The 15,385-nt window shown below is 57.8% G+C and overlaps 1 protein-coding gene across 1 annotated transcript in view; it reads left to right on the forward strand.

Annotated features, from left to right (window-relative positions):
* The window catches only part of Sntg2 (syntrophin gamma 2), a 189,229-nt gene extending 183,661 nt beyond the window's left edge, over nt 1-5,568 (forward strand). Inside the window, exon 19 of the mRNA XM_042670490.1 lies at nt 5,437-5,568. Coding sequence (XP_042526424.1) covers nt 5,437-5,568 — 132 coding nt within the window. The remainder of the gene's footprint in view (nt 1-5,436) is intronic.
* Nucleotides 5,569-15,385: the final 9,817 nt, after the last annotated feature.

A 15,385-nucleotide genomic window follows, 5' to 3' on the forward strand; every position in this document is an offset into this window, starting at 1 on the left:
TGTGAAGAAAGCACACCCGAGCACAGCACAGGGGGAGGAGCACACCCGAGCACAGCACAGGGGGAGGAGCACACCCGAGCACAGCCCAGGGGAAGGAGCACACCCGAGCACAGCACAGGGGAAGGAGCACACCCGAGCACAGCACAGGGGGAGGAGCACACCCGAGCACAGCCCAGGGGGAGGAGCACACCCGAGCACAGCACAGGGGAAGGAGCACACCCGAGCACAGGGGGAGGAGCACACCCGAGCACAGCACAGGGGAAGGAGCACACCCGAGCACAGCACAGGGGAAGGAGCACACCCGAGCACAGCACAGGGGAGGAGCACACCCGAGCACAGCACAGGGGAGGAGCACACCCGAGCACAGCACAGGGGAAGGAGCACACCCGAGCACAGCACAGGGGGAGGAGCACACCCGAGCACAGCACAGGGGGAGGAGCACACCCGAGCACGGGGGAGGAGCACACCCGAGCACAGCACAGGGGAAGGAGCACACCCGAGCACAGCACAGGGGAAGGAGCACACCCGAGCACAGCACAGGGGGAGGAGCACACCCGAGCACAGGGGAAGGAGCACACCCGAGCACAGGGGGAGGAGCACACCCGAGCACAGCACAGGGGGAGGAGCACACCCGAGCACAGCACAGGGGGAGGAGCACACCCGAGCACAGCACAGGGGGAGGAGCACACCCGAGCACAGCACAGGGGGAGGAGCACACCCGAGCACAGGGGGAGGAGCACACCCGAGCACAGCACAGGACCCGAGCACAGCACAGGGGGAGGAGCACACCCGAGCACAGCCCAGGGGAAGGAGCACACCCGAGCACAGGGGGAGGAGCACACCCGAGCACAGCACAGGGGGAGGAGCACAGCCGAGCACAGCACAGGGGGAGGAGCACAGCCGAGCACAGCACAGGGGGAGGAGCACACCCGAGCACAGGGGGAGGAGCACACCCGAGCACAGGGGGAGGAGCACACCCGAGCACAGGGGAAGGAGCACACCCGAGCACAGCACAGGGGAAGGAGCACACCCGAGCACAGCACAGGGGGAGGAGCACACCCGAGCACAGGGGGAGGAGCACACCCGAGCACAGCACAGGGGGAGGAGCACACCCGAGCACAGGGGGAGGAGCACACCCGAGCACAGCACAGGGGAAGGAGCACACCCGAGCACAGGGGGAGGAGCACACCCGAGCACAGCACAGGGGAAGGAGCACACCCGAGCACAGCACAGGGGGAGGAGCACACCCGAGCACAGCACAGGGGGAGGAGCACACCCGAGCACAGGGGGAGGAGCACACCCGAGCACAGCACAGGGGAAGGAGCACACCCAAGCACAGCACAGGGGGAGGAGCACACCCGAGCACAGCACAGGGGGAGGAGCACACCCGAGCACAGCACAGGGGGAGGAGCACACCCAAGCACAGGGGAAGGAGCACACCCGAGCACAGGGGGAGGAGCACACCCGAGCACAGGGGGAGGAGCACACCCGAGCACAGCACAGGGGGAGGAGCACACCCGAGCACAGCACAGGGGGAGGAGCACACCCGAGCACAGCACAGGGGAAGGAGCACACCCGAGCACAGCACAGGGGGAGGAGCACACCCGAGCACAGCACAGGGGGAGGAGCACACCCGAGCACAGCACAGGGGGAGGAGCACACCCAAGCACAGGGGAAGGAGCTCGGGGCAGGAAGGAGTATAGGGAGCACGGGGAGCGGGAAGGGAGCACTTGGAGCTCGGGGCAGGAAGGAGTATAGGGAGCACGGGGAGCGGGAAGGGAGCACTTGGAGCTCGGGGCAGGAAGGAGTATAGGGAGCTCGGGGAGCGGGAAGGGAGCACTTGGAGCTCGGGGCAGGAAGGAGTATAGGGAGCTCGGGGAGCGGGAAGGGAGCCAGCTCGAGGCGAGAAGGCGGCACACCTTTCCAGTCACTGCTCAGACTTGGAGAAGCAGGGCGTGGAACTGGCCGTCGCTTAGCCACACGTTGCTTAGCGAAGGCCAGAGCGACGGCAGTGAGACACTGGAGGCTGCACCAAGCTGCAGATCACATTTTGAATCATTCCAGCCACCACCACGTAAAGAAAGACTTGAGGAAACACAGCCGGTGCTGGCGGGGTGGCTCGGGCCCGTGGCCTTTCACTTGGAAGCAGAGATGTGGAGACGGTGTCTGAGGCCGGTCCCAGCACGCAGCTGCTGCGCTGGGCCCGGTTAAAGAAGCCGTCTGGCCTCCTGCGTTCCTGGGTGCTTGTTAAAGTAGACGCTACTGTGGTCGTTAATGTGACGCAGAGTTCCACTTTCATACCTCACTCAACGAGACTGTTTCTTTTGAGACAATGCCACCCTTCCTTCCCGGGCCTCCAGTTTCCCCCTCTGGAGTTTTCCAGAGTTCATTCTCCTCTGGGTGTCTGCTGCTTGCCCTTCCTCCCGCCCTTTCTGCTCCTCCCGCGCACCTCCTAAAAGGAAAAGGAAAAGCAGGCCAAAGCAAAGGCAAACAAGAACAACAAAAAGCAAAACCTGCCTTTCTATTTCCTGGAATTCACTTAGAGAAGCTGTCTTTTAAACGTCCAGAGTTATGCCTTTGGGATCCTCCCCCAGGGTGTCCTGCTTTATCTGTCTGAGTCACAGACTCCTCTTCAAACACGTCACTGGCCCTGGGGCCGGTTCAGGAACGGTGGCTGAGCTGATACTTAGCAACTTTCTTCCCGTCCTGTGTACGCAGCCCGGACCCCTTCCCCTGCCGGCAGAAGGGCTGGGTCTGTGCTGACTTGTGAGGTGTTGGAGGACTCAGCAGGAGTGGTGGGCACAGGGAGTGGGGCCCTGGAGCAGGAGCAGAGTCTCCCTGAGGATCAGTTCACACAGAATGCCGAGGTGTGGCGCAGCAGAGCTCCCCGTCCAGAGTTCCACGCAGACAGCTGACAGCTCCCGTCCAGAGTTCCATGCACACAGCTGACAGCTCTGTGTCCAGAGTTCCATGCACACAGCTGACAGCTCCCGTCCAGAGTTCCACACAGACAGCTGACAGCTCCCGTCCAGAGTTCCATGCACACAGCTGACAGCTCCCGTCCAGAGTTCCATGCACACAGCTGACAGCTCCCGTCCAGAGTTCCCATGCACACAGCTGACAGCTCTGTGTCCAGAGTTCCATGCACACAGCTGACAGCTCCCGTCCAGAGTTCCCATGCACACAGCTGACAGCTCCCGTCCAGAGTTCCCATGCACACAGCTGACAGCTCCCGTCCAGAGTTCCATGCACACAGCTGACAGGTCCCGTCCAGAGTTCCATGCACAGACAGCTGACAGCTCCCGTCCAGAGTTCCATGCACACAGCTGACAGCTCTGCGTCCAGAGTTCCCATGCACACAGCTGACAGCTCCCATCCAGAGTTCCCATGCACACAGCTGACAGCTCCCGTCCAGAGTTCCATGCACACAGCTGACAGCTCCCGTCCAGAGTTCCCATGCAGATAGCTGACAGCTCCCATCCAGAGTTCCACACAGACAGCTGACAGGTCCCGTCCAGGGTTCCCTGGCGGGGCCTAGCCTCCTGTCCCGGTGCGCCACACTAGTATTGGGTAAGTGGTCAGCGTCCGTAAAGGGAGTTCTGGTTGGCATAGAAAACCCAGCAACTGCAGCGCACAGGAGGTGGGCTTTGTAGTATTTGTTTTGCTGGCAAACCCAGAGCTTGTCTGAGAAAGTTCTGGACACACAGAGCTTCTTGGGAGGACCCTGGATGTTGGGAAGATTTTTCTTGCAGACAACCAGTGACAAATGTTTCTGGGTAGATGGTAAGGTCAGGACGGTCCTGTGCCGGGGGGGGGGGGTGCACTGCACTAACGGGGGGCTGCGGCCCTCCCCTGCGTCTGCACTGCACTAACGGGGGCTGCGGTAGTCCCCTGCGTCTGCACTGCACTAACGGGGGGCTGCGGCCCTCCCCTGCGTCTGCACTGCACTAACGGGGGCTGCGGCCCTCCCCTGCGTCAGCTCGCTCGCTCTGTGTGGTCTTTGCAAAGAAAACCCCAGGCCCTTCCGTGGGTTTCCTCTCTGGAAGACACAGGAACGGCAGGGCAGGCGGAGGCAGACGGCCCGTGGGGGAAGATGGCAGTCGGTTCCCCCGTGAAGGAAGCGTGGCAGGGTCTGAGGGCGCGGTGCTGCTCTGCTGTAGTGGACCCCCCCCCAGCAGACCCCCTCCCCAGCCGGAGGCCCTGGCCTGGGGAAGCTTCCAGAAGCACCTCAGGAGACTGATGAGTCTGACTGGGCTGTTTGCCTTAAAATTTGACAGAGCTCCTATTTGGTCATCTCCGCAGTTTAGAATATGCTGGAATTTTGCTGAACGTCGGTAGATAGTGTCTCATCAATTAGCAATCGCCTTTGGAACACAGCTGCTCCTCATCATACTGGAACTTTGTGAGACCCAAATAGACAGCCAGAGCCCGAGGGCCGCTCCATCCTCTGTGGAGGCTGCAGGCTGGGCCTGCGCAGGCTGGGGGCGGGAACCCCAGCAGCCCTGAGGGCCACTCCCATGCTGAGGGCTTACCCAGCAGCCCCGAGGGCCGCTCCCATCCTGTCTGTGGAGGGGGCTGCAGGCTGGGCCTGCACAGGCTGGGGGCTGGAACCCCAGCATCCCCAAGGGCCGCTCCCATCCTCTGTGGAGGCTGCAGGCTGGGCCTGCGCAGGCTGGGGGTGGGAATCCCAGCAGCCCTGAGAGCCGCTTCCACGCTGGGGGCGGGAATCCCAGCAGGCCCCGAGGTTGGTTCCCCATAGCAAAGTGGTCTCGGAGACTGTGTCAGCATCATCTTCAGTTTGGAGCTCAATGTCAACTTGGGGACGTTTGTGGGGAAGAGGAGTTATGGAATCACCGGTCTCACATCACAACATCTGGGTGGTCTCTGCGGTGGGGAAGGAAGGGTCTGGAGTGTTCCTGGCTCTGCACTGCCTGCAGCCTGGTCTCAGGGTACGCGACCCCTTCCCCTCAGAGCAGCAGGACCTGGGACCCGAGGTCCCCTCCCCCACCCCATGCCCGGGCTCTGGACACCCACTCAGCACCCGCAGCCCCAGTCATCCAGGAAGAATGACCTGAAAACCCAGGCCAGCCCGTGGCCAGTGACCATCACACACACAGGTCCTGGAGGACCCAAGCTCAACCCCGAGGCCCGATTAAGACTCAGAACAGAGGAGGCAGGGATGCAAGATACCGGAAATGACAGATCAGCCGAGGGGGCTCCGGATGAGTCCTGGGCTCTGTCAGGCTCTGTCTGTACAGACAGGCAGACATGCACATCGCTTCTCGGACAGCTTCCTCCCGACTCTTGAATGTACCCCGATTGTGCATGGAGCTGAGCTCCCTGGGAGAAGCCTTGCTGCCGTCCTGCAGGTACTCCCCTGCCTGTGCTCCCCTGCCCGGCCCCAATAACGGCAAGCCCTGCTTCGTCTCTCCCCAGGAGCTGGAGTTCCAGGACCTGACGGCAGTCCTGCACTGCATCCACTCCTTCCTGGCCGCCAAGGTGGCGTCCTTGGACCCGGTGTTCATGGACAGCCAGAGCATCGCTCGAAGATTCGCCTGCAGCAGCTGAGTGCCACCGACGCACTGTTTTCTTAAGAAATGAATCTTCCCTGCACCGTATGGCAACGTTGTGTGGTTTTATAGGGAGCCTCTAGTTGTTATACCAATAAAGACATCACTAGTTTCACAGACGGCCTTGTTGTTGATTCTCATGGGGGCAGGTGCACCCCGAACTCCCGGGGTGCCACGCTGCCCACAGGCAGTGTTTGTGTCTCGTCAGACGTAGGGGGTTCGTGGGTCGCTGCGAGCACACCTCCGCTTCATCCTGGAGAGGAGAAAGGCCCCACGCCCGGCGCCCGAGGTCGGGCAGAGGGGCTGGGACTGGGAAGAGGAGACACTCCTCCTCTCGGTACCTGCATGTTCATCCTTTCCTACGGAGTCCTGCCACTTAAATGTGAATCCTATTTTAACCAGTTCATCAAATACAGCTCTTCCTTTGATTTCCTTTATTCCCACATCGTTTAGGATTTCTAAGCTCAGGTGGATTCTGTTTTTTCTATTAAAGGTCATTTATTGGAGTTCTTGAATTTTCTTTAGAAACACAGCTGGGGTTAGGAAAACCCAAGACTGTGCTCACGATGTGCAGACAGAGGGACAGGAAGCCTGAGGAAGCCCTGCAGCGCGGGGTGCGTCTGACGGGGGCTGCTGCTCCTCCTGGGTCAGAGGGAGGGTCAGTGCCCTCACCTCGCCCGCCAGTGCCCTGCCACCCCCACCCCTGCCCCCAGTGCCCCTGCCACCCCCACCCCTGCCCCCAGCTCCCCCGCCACCCCCACCCCCGCCACCCCCACCCCTGCCCCCCAGCTCCCCCGCCACCCCCACCCTGCCTCCCAGTTCCTCCCGCCACCCCCACCCTGCCTCCCAGTGCCCCGCCACCCCCACCCTGCCTCCCAGTTCTCCCACACCCCCACTCTGCCTCCCAGTTCCCCCACACCCCCCACCCCTGCCTCCCAGTGCCCCTGCCTCCCAGTGTCCCCCTCCCCCACCTACCATCTCTGCCACCCCCTCCCCGCCCCATCTCCCCCAGCCCCACCATCAATTCTCCACTGCCTCTACCTACCTCCCAGCACCCCTGCCAGTGAACTATGCACCCAGGAGACATAAAACCAGACTCTTTTTCTCCAGGCCTCTTGCAGCGGACACTCTGCACGTGTCTTTGGCACAGATACTCGCCCCTCTAGATTGAGCAGGTCCTCATTTTCCTCTTATGCAAAAAGCCAAAAGAAACTAGAAGGCATTCTGCACACTCGTTTCATTTTTATGAAAAAAGTTTCAAAAATGAGCATTTACTAGACCGCAATAAAGACAATCATTTTCCAGGGAGATCTTACACTACGCATTATTTTCATATTTTGTACAAATGTACAATTCTTTTAGAAGGATGCACTATTTTTTAAATTAAAGAAATGCATCAAACATTGTCTCCTAAGAACAGAGCAGTTCTCCTCCCTCCCCCTCACCACAGCGAGGTACAGACGCTGCACTGCTGTGTAGATCCCGCTGCAGTGAGGTACAGACACTGCACCGCTGTGTGGACCCCACTGCAGTGAGGTACAGACGCTGCACTGCTGTGTGGACCCCACTGCAGTGAGGTACAGACGCTGCACCGCTGTGTGGACTCACTGCAGTGAGGTACAGACGCTGCACCGCTGTGTGGACTCACTGCAGTGAGGTACAGACGCTGCACTGCTGTGTGGACCCCACTGCAGTGAGGTACAGACGCTGCACCGCTGTGTGGACCCCACTGCAGTGAGGTACAGATGCTGCACTGCTGTGTGGACCCCACTGCAGTGAGGTACAGACGCTGCACCGCTGTGTGGACCCCACTGCAGTGAGGTACAGACGCTGCACTGCTGTGTGGACCCCACTGCAGTGAGGTACAAACGCTGCAGTGTGACCTCCACTGCAGCGAGGTACAGACGCTGCACCTCCTGCCACGCCTCCAGGCCCTGCCTGACTCTCCAGGCGCGTTTTGCGTGAGGCCTCAGCCCTCAGGCTCCGGTCACCGTTCTGAGAGTCGGCCTTGGCATGGCCTGCAGGCCCTCTGGGGCAGGCACAAGTCAGAGACGTTGTATGTGAGTCAGGTCTTAGCAGAAGTCAGAACCAGTTCAGGGTCTGCAGCTGCTGTTTATAGAAGCCTCACCTAAGCATTGTCTCACCTGCTCCCACAGCTCACCTGGTCGCAGGTGCAATCAAACATGAGCTCGTGGAGGTCAGCCGATCATCCAGGCACCTGTGCTTGGGGTACGGCAACCGGACGGGAGCCCATCTCCTCCCACCCTCCAGGACAGCCAGCCAGCGTCCAGACGCTGTGGCAGCCTGCGGGTTCCGGAAAGCACTGGTGCCACACACAATGAGCTTCTACGCAGCTTTCCTCCCATGGGAAGCCAAGGACAGAAATCGTTCTGCTAACCGGGAGATGGCTCAAGCGGAATATTTTAATTAGGAAATTGTCTTTATTCAGGTTAGTAACCTGTAAATATTTCCAATCTAAATACAGGTATTTGACAGAATATTATTCTTTGTAGAATTAAGTAATTCACTTTGCTAACATTAATTGATAGCTATCTTGGAATTTATTCACATTTTTAGGAGGAAAAATCTGCATTTTTCTAATTTGGGGAGGGGAAGGGAAATAACAAAATGCTAAAATAAGGGTACAGGCTGACCCATTGTAACAACGAGATGTAGAAGATGCTATGTTGAAAACGAACTTTTCACATTAGGGGGGTGGAGGGAGGGGCTGGGGAGGCGGGGGGGGGGGGAAGGATGGCAGGGGAAAAACAAAGGAGGAGGAGGCAACAGTGCTTGATAGGAAGTGGACTCATTCCCTTGCTCACGTAACTGTGACCCCTCTGTACAGTATCTTTACAGTAAAAAGTATATATTTAAAAGCTCCTGAAAAGTAAGAAACAAGGTTGTGTCTCCAGGTACAGGTGCGACGCAGTCATTTCATCTGGCTGTGAATCACTTTCAGGGTCTGCTGGTGCAAAACGTGGCGCTTTAACAACAGAACCAAGACAAATGATTGAGCTGACCAAAGAGGGAATGCACAGGGAAAACCTGGTTTAGAAAGACCCAGTGCAGCTCCACGCCCTGGCCTGGAGCGAGGTGCCAAGAGCAGCCTTGACCCGGAAGGAGAGAAAGTCACTCCTTTAGTGGTAGATCTGGCAATGTGGGATCGATGTGTGTGGGAACAGATTCATAGCAAACAGTTTTGAACATTCTAAGTTTACTTTAATGACATTCTTCAAATCTTGTGATCTGAGTTTTAATGACCTCAGTTATCAAAAGAAAAGTGTCCTGGCTGCACGTGATTATAGAAGTCAAAGCCGAAGCCACCCAGAGAACGTGAGCGAGTCCCTCGGAGCCTTTCACTTCCTGCTCCCCTCCTCTCATCCTCCCTGCCTGCTGTCAGTTTTGAGTTCGTCTCTGATCACATGATTCCCATCAGCTGACACATTAATAACCATAGGGTCACTAGTAGCACCGTGTCCTAAGTTCATCCCTTATGGTCACTTCTGTGCATTCATGAGATCCCTCCACCCATCACTGCGGGAGGAAACTGCTTTTCTGATCATCACATCTTAGCTGTACAGGGGTGAGACCTGCCGTGACATTGCTACACGTGCACACCCTGAGCCGCCAGCCCCTCGTCAGCCCCGTCCAGTTCCGGACAGTCTCTCTGCCTTCAGCTGTGTCTCATTTTGTTGTTACTTGATTTCTGCATATAAGAGAATATAAGCAATGCCTGTCTTTCTTTATATAGGCTGATTTCACTAAACATGACACACTGCAGCTTTACCTAATTCCCTGCAAACACTGTAATTTCATGCTTTTTGATGGCTGAATAACTCTATTTGGTATAGACACTGCCCGTGCATTTTCCATTCATTGATGAGGCCTTGGCTCATGCCTCGGCATGCCTGCTGTGAACGATGTCATGAGCATTGGGCCTCGGTTGTACTAGTGCGCTCTCTTGGTACTGCCAGTGTGTCGCAGGACCGTGACGGCTCTGCTTGGTGTTGTGAGGACTCCCCATCCTGCTTTCCACCGTGATTTGCTCGTGTTCCCCAGCCGCGTCCTTGCCAGCTCCTGCAGCCCTTTGTCTGACCCCTGTCCTAATCGGGTGGCAGAGGCTCGTGTCCTTTTAGTCACGTTTCTCTGGTGACTGGTAATAGTGAAGACTTCATCTATTCATTGGCCATGTGTATTTCTTTTGGAGGGGAAGTGCTCTTTATGATCATCTGCTCATGCTTACATTGAGTTATTACTTGGCTTTTGTTGCTGAGTTTTGGGGATCCAGACTTTAGTCTTCTGCTGGATGAATAACTATGAGGATTTCCTCCCGTGCTGCAGATCACGTCTGATCCTTTTCTTCACTGGATAGAAGTTCTTCAGCTGGACATCATCCTATTTGTTAATTCCCACTTTTACTTCCTGAGCTATTGAAATCGGGGTCCGAGTTGTTTCCACTGTTTGCACTCTTCTGGGCGTTTTACAGCACTGGTTTTTGTTCTCATTTTAGGCAGAGTGTTTTGGGTATTGTGAGGCAGATTGTATTGAAGCTGGATTTCAGCTGTGACCCAGTGTGCACAGCCCCAGCCCTGGACTAGAGTAGAGAGGCTGAGGAGGGGAATGGGCTGAGAATGAGGAATCTCCCGTCTGTGGGCTGGGAAGCAGAGGGTCTGACCAGAGGAGGGGCCCCTGCAGCTGAGAGGTGTCTGAACCCCAAGGTCTTCCCCCTTTTGGTAACAAACAGGAAGTTGACGTCTGAAAGATGCATTTTCCTTTCTCCTCCTGTTCTTCCTGTTTTCTGTAGACCCAGAAATAGGACCCATGTAGTGTCCTCACTGCCGCATGCTCCTGGTGCTCGGTCTGATCTGTGCTCGCGTCTCTGTGCGGTGAGGGACGACCATGGGTGCTGAGAGCCGCCATAATCAGTTTCACTCTGTGAAGAGAGGCGTTTAACCCACAAGCAACTCTCCTGTGAGCGCCGTCTCCTGGCAACAGATTGCCGGGGCTGGGGCATGCGTCAATCTGAGCCATGGTGGTATTTTTGGTTTTGCCTTTTGTTCCTTGTCACCTAAATGTTTCTGCTTGTGCCAAGTACAAAAGTTTCTGAATAAAGTCTTAGACCTAGTTTAGAAAGATAAAGTAAAATTTCCAAGAAGTTAAAATGAAACAAGAATTCGTCGAGCGTGTGTGGGACCGGGCAGCCGTGGGTCCCTGTGCACCACGAGACTGCACGCCTCCAACCGGATTGGAGCCCCTGGGTCAGTCTGTGGGCACTGCCCAGGTGAGGGGCCTGCCCGTGTGCCAGGCAAGCCTGCACTCAGGTCCCGTTTTCTCTGAGCAGCTCTGCGGTGTGGCGGATCCTCTGGGGTTCACCAGCCTCCCCTGGAATGAGCCCCAGGGACATGCCACAGGAGCAGCCACAGCACAGTGACTCTCCACCCACCCAGGCAGTGATCTGTGTCAGAAAGGCTCTCAGAGGCAATGGCTTGTCCCAGAACACAGTGGCGGCATGAAAAGAAAACACGGCCTTTCTTCGGCCTTGCCAGGCGCCGGCGCTCCGCCTCCAGGCCTGTGAGGGCTCTGGCGCTGGGCAGGGTGGGGCCGCCCGGCCTCTCTGTTCAAATCCCTGGCACTCAGGGGGTCTGGGGCACGGAGGTGGACTGCAGGGAGACAGGGAGTCGGGAAACCAGCCGTGGGGCTCAGGACACCTGGCCGTCAGAAAGCCGGAGCCTGTGGACAGAGGGCACGCAGGTCACAGCACATCTGCCAGAGCAGTCGTAAACGCAGGCTGTGGCGGAAGGTGGGCACCGACCAGGCAGATGAGGGAGAAGGGGGAGGAAGCAGAGGCCCAGGGGCTGGATTCATTAAAACATCAACTGTGGCAAACGATGCACGACATCCAGCCTGCTGTCCTGGCTACTGTGGGTGCCGTCTACCGGCTCTGCGGCACAGCACAGACCCCCACGCAGCCACCGCCATCACCAAAGCACAGCCACCCTCCCCAACCCAAGCTGACCCGCCCTCCACAAAGCTCCCCTGTGTCCCTCCCCCAGCCCAGCCATGGCCGGCCTCTGTGCCCACACTGTGCACACCTCCCACGAGTGTGCTCAGGACTCTACACACACACTGTCCACACCTCCAACAAGTGTGCTCGGACCTCTGTACACACCGTCCACACCTCCCATGAGTGTGCTCAGGACTCTGTACACACACCGTCCACACCTCCCACGAGTGTGCTCAGGACTCTGCACACACCATCCACACCTCCCACGAGTGTGCTCAGGACTCTGTACACACACCATCAACACCTCCGAATGTGCTCAGACCTCTGCACACACACCGTCCACACCTCCCACGAGTGTGCTCAGGACTCTGCACACAACGTCCACACCTCCCACGAGTGTGCTCAGGACTCTGTACACACATCATCCATACCTCCCTCGAGTGTGTTCAGGACTCTGCACACACTCTCCACACCTCCCACCAGTGGGCTCAGGACTCTGCACACACACCGTCCACACCTCCCACGAGTGTGCTCAGGACTCTGCACACACACTGTCCACACCTCCCACGAGTGTGCTCAGGACTCTGCACACACACCGTCCACACCTCCCACGAGTGTGCTCAGGACTCTGCACACACCATCCACACCTCCCACGAGTGTGCTCAGGACTCTGCACACACCATCCACACCTCCCACGAGTGTGCTCAGGACTCTGCACACACCGTCCACACCTCCCACAAGTGGGCTCAGGACTCTGTACACACCGTCCACACCTCCCACGAGTGTGCTCAGGACTCTGCACACACACCATCCACACCTCCCACGAGTGTGCTCAGGACTCTGCACACACACTGTCCACACCTCCCACGAGTGTGCTCAGGACTCTGCACACAACGTCCACACCTCCCACGAGTGTGCTCAGACCTCTGCACACACACCGTCCACACCTCCCACGAGTGGGCTCAGGACTCTGCACACACACTGTCCACACCTCCCACGAGTGTGCTCAGGACTCTACACACACAAACCATCCACACCTCCCATGAGTGTGCTCAGGACTCTACACACACAAACCATCCACACCTCTTACGAGTGTGCTCAGGACTCTACACACACAAACCATCCACACCTCCCACGAGTGTGCTCAGGACTCTGTACACACCATCCACACCTCCCACGAGTGTGCTCAGGACTCTGCACACACACCGTCCACACCTCCCACAAGTGGGCTCAGGACTCTGCACACACACCATCCACACCTCCCACAAGTGTGCTCAGGACTCTGCACACACCATCCACACCTCCCTCGAGTGTGTTCAGGACTCTGCACACACACCGTCCACACCTCCCTCGAGTGTGTTCAGGACTCTGCACACACCGTCCACACCTCCTACGAGTGTGCTCAGGACTCTGTACACACATCATCCACACCTCCCATGAGTGTGCTCAGACCTCTGCACACATACCATCCACACTTCCCATGAGTGTGCTCAGGACTCTGCACACACCATCCACACCTCCCATAAGTGTGCTCAGACCTCTGCACACACCGTCCACACCTCCCACGAGTGTGCTCAGGACTCTGCACACACACCATCCACACCTCCCACAAGTGTGCTCAGGACTCTGCACACACACCGTCCACACCTCCCACGAGTGTGCTCAGGACTCTGCACACACACCGTCCACACCTCCCACAAGTGGGCTCAGGACTCTGCACACACACCATCCACACCTCCCACAAGTGTGCTCAGGACTCTGCACACACCATCCACACCTCCCTCGAGTGTGTTCAGGACTCTGCACACACACCGTCCACACCTCCCTCGAGTGTGTTCAGGACTCTGCACACACCATCCACACCTCCTACGAGTGTGCTCAGGACTCTGTACACACATCATCCACACCTCCCATGAGTGTGCTCAGACCTCTGCACACATACCATCCACACTTCCCATGAGTGTGCTCAGGACTCTGCACACACCATCCACACCTCCCATAAGTGTGCTCAGACCTCTGCACACACCGTCCACACCTCCCACGAGTGTGCTCAGGACTCTGCACACACACCATCCACACCTCCCACAAGTGTGCTCAGGACTCTGCACACACACCGTCCACACCTCCCACGAGTGTGCTCAGGACTCTGCACACACACCGTCCACACCTCCCACGAGCGTGCTCAGGACTCTGCACACACACCATCCACACCTCCCACGAGTGTGTCCAGGACTCTGTACACACATCATCCACACCTCCCATGAGTGTGCTCAGGACTCTGCACACACACTGTCCACACCTCCCACGAGTGGGCTCAGGACTCTGCACACACCATCCACACCTCCCACGAGTGTGCTCAGGACTGCACACACACCGTCCACACCTCCCACGAGTGTGCTGAGGACTCTGCACACACACCGTCCACACCTCCCACGAGTGTGCTCAGGACTCTGCACACACTGTCCACACCTCCCACAAGTGTGCTCAGAACTCTGCACATACACCGTCCACACCTCCCACGAGTGTGCTCAGGACTCTGTACACACAAACCATCCACACCTCCGAGTGTGCTCAGACCTCTGCACACACACCATCCACACCTCCCACGAGTGGGCTCAGGACTCTGCACACACCATCCACACCTCCCACAAGTGGGCTCAGGATTCTGTACACACACCGTCTACACCTCCCACCAGTGGGCTCAGGACTCTGCACACACACTGTCCACACCTCCCACGAGTGTGCTCAGGACTCTGCACACACAAACCATCACACCTCCCACGAGTGTGCTCAGGACTCTGCACACACAAACCATCCACACCTCCCACGAGTGTGCTCAGGACTCTGCACACACAAACTATCCACACCTCCCATGAGTGTGCTCAGGACTCTGCACACACAAACCATCCACACCTCCCACTGTCTGCACCAGTTTCATTCCTATCAATGGTGAGTAGAGTTTTAATTTCTCCAAAAAAAATTTCTTTTTATCAGTTGTGGGGTTTGAACTCCTGGCCTGGGCGCTGTCCCTCAGCTCCTCAGCTCAAAGTGAGTGCTCTACCACTTGAGCCACAGCGCTACTTCTGGTTTTCTGGTGGTTAATTGGAGATAAGAGTGTCATGGGCTTTCCTGCCCGGACTAGGTTTGAACCGCGGTCCTCAGATCTCAGCCTCCTGAGCAGGTAGGATGACAGGCATGAGGCACTAGTGCCTGGCTCTCCAAAAATTTTTAAATGATCTCAACACCATTTCATTGCAAAGGAGCTCAGACAAAGTAAGTCAATTCAATCCGCAGCTCCATGTCACAGCACTGATCGATGGCTGTAAACTGTGAAAGACGCCGCCGTCAGAGAGCTCGCCCCGCGGCTCACTCAAGTCACAGTGAAGGACAGCCTTCCGAAGCCCTTTGGACAGATTGTGTTGGGGCGTCAACGCGGGCTTTGACGGCCCAGAGGCACAGAGCAGTGTCAGGGATGGTCGCTCTCCTAATGGGTGCCGGGCCTGGGGACGTCCCGATGGAGTGTCACGCCTGACTTGGAAGCTACTAGAATGCTCTGGAGAGGAGCGAAGTGTTCCTCACAGCCCACTGAGCGGCGGAGGAGGCACACAGTGCTCGAGCCTCTGACATCAGTCACAAGGCCCCCGGCGCCGCCTCGAGCTCTCTGGGATCCTGGCGCCAGGCCCGGGTCGCGCTGGTGCTGAGGCGGTGAGCATGTGACCTAGCGACCGTTCAAACTACTCACGGCCGGGCACCCTGCAGGCGTGACGGTGGTAGCCCCGCTGCCAGGCCGGGGCAGCTCCCGCCTGGC

The sequence above is a fragment of the Dipodomys spectabilis genome, unplaced genomic scaffold (genome assembly GCF_019054845.1).
Source record: "Dipodomys spectabilis isolate Male_0828 unplaced genomic scaffold, ASM1905484v1 ptg000561l, whole genome shotgun sequence".
Classification (NCBI taxonomy): Eukaryota; Metazoa; Chordata; class Mammalia; order Rodentia; family Heteromyidae; genus Dipodomys; species Dipodomys spectabilis.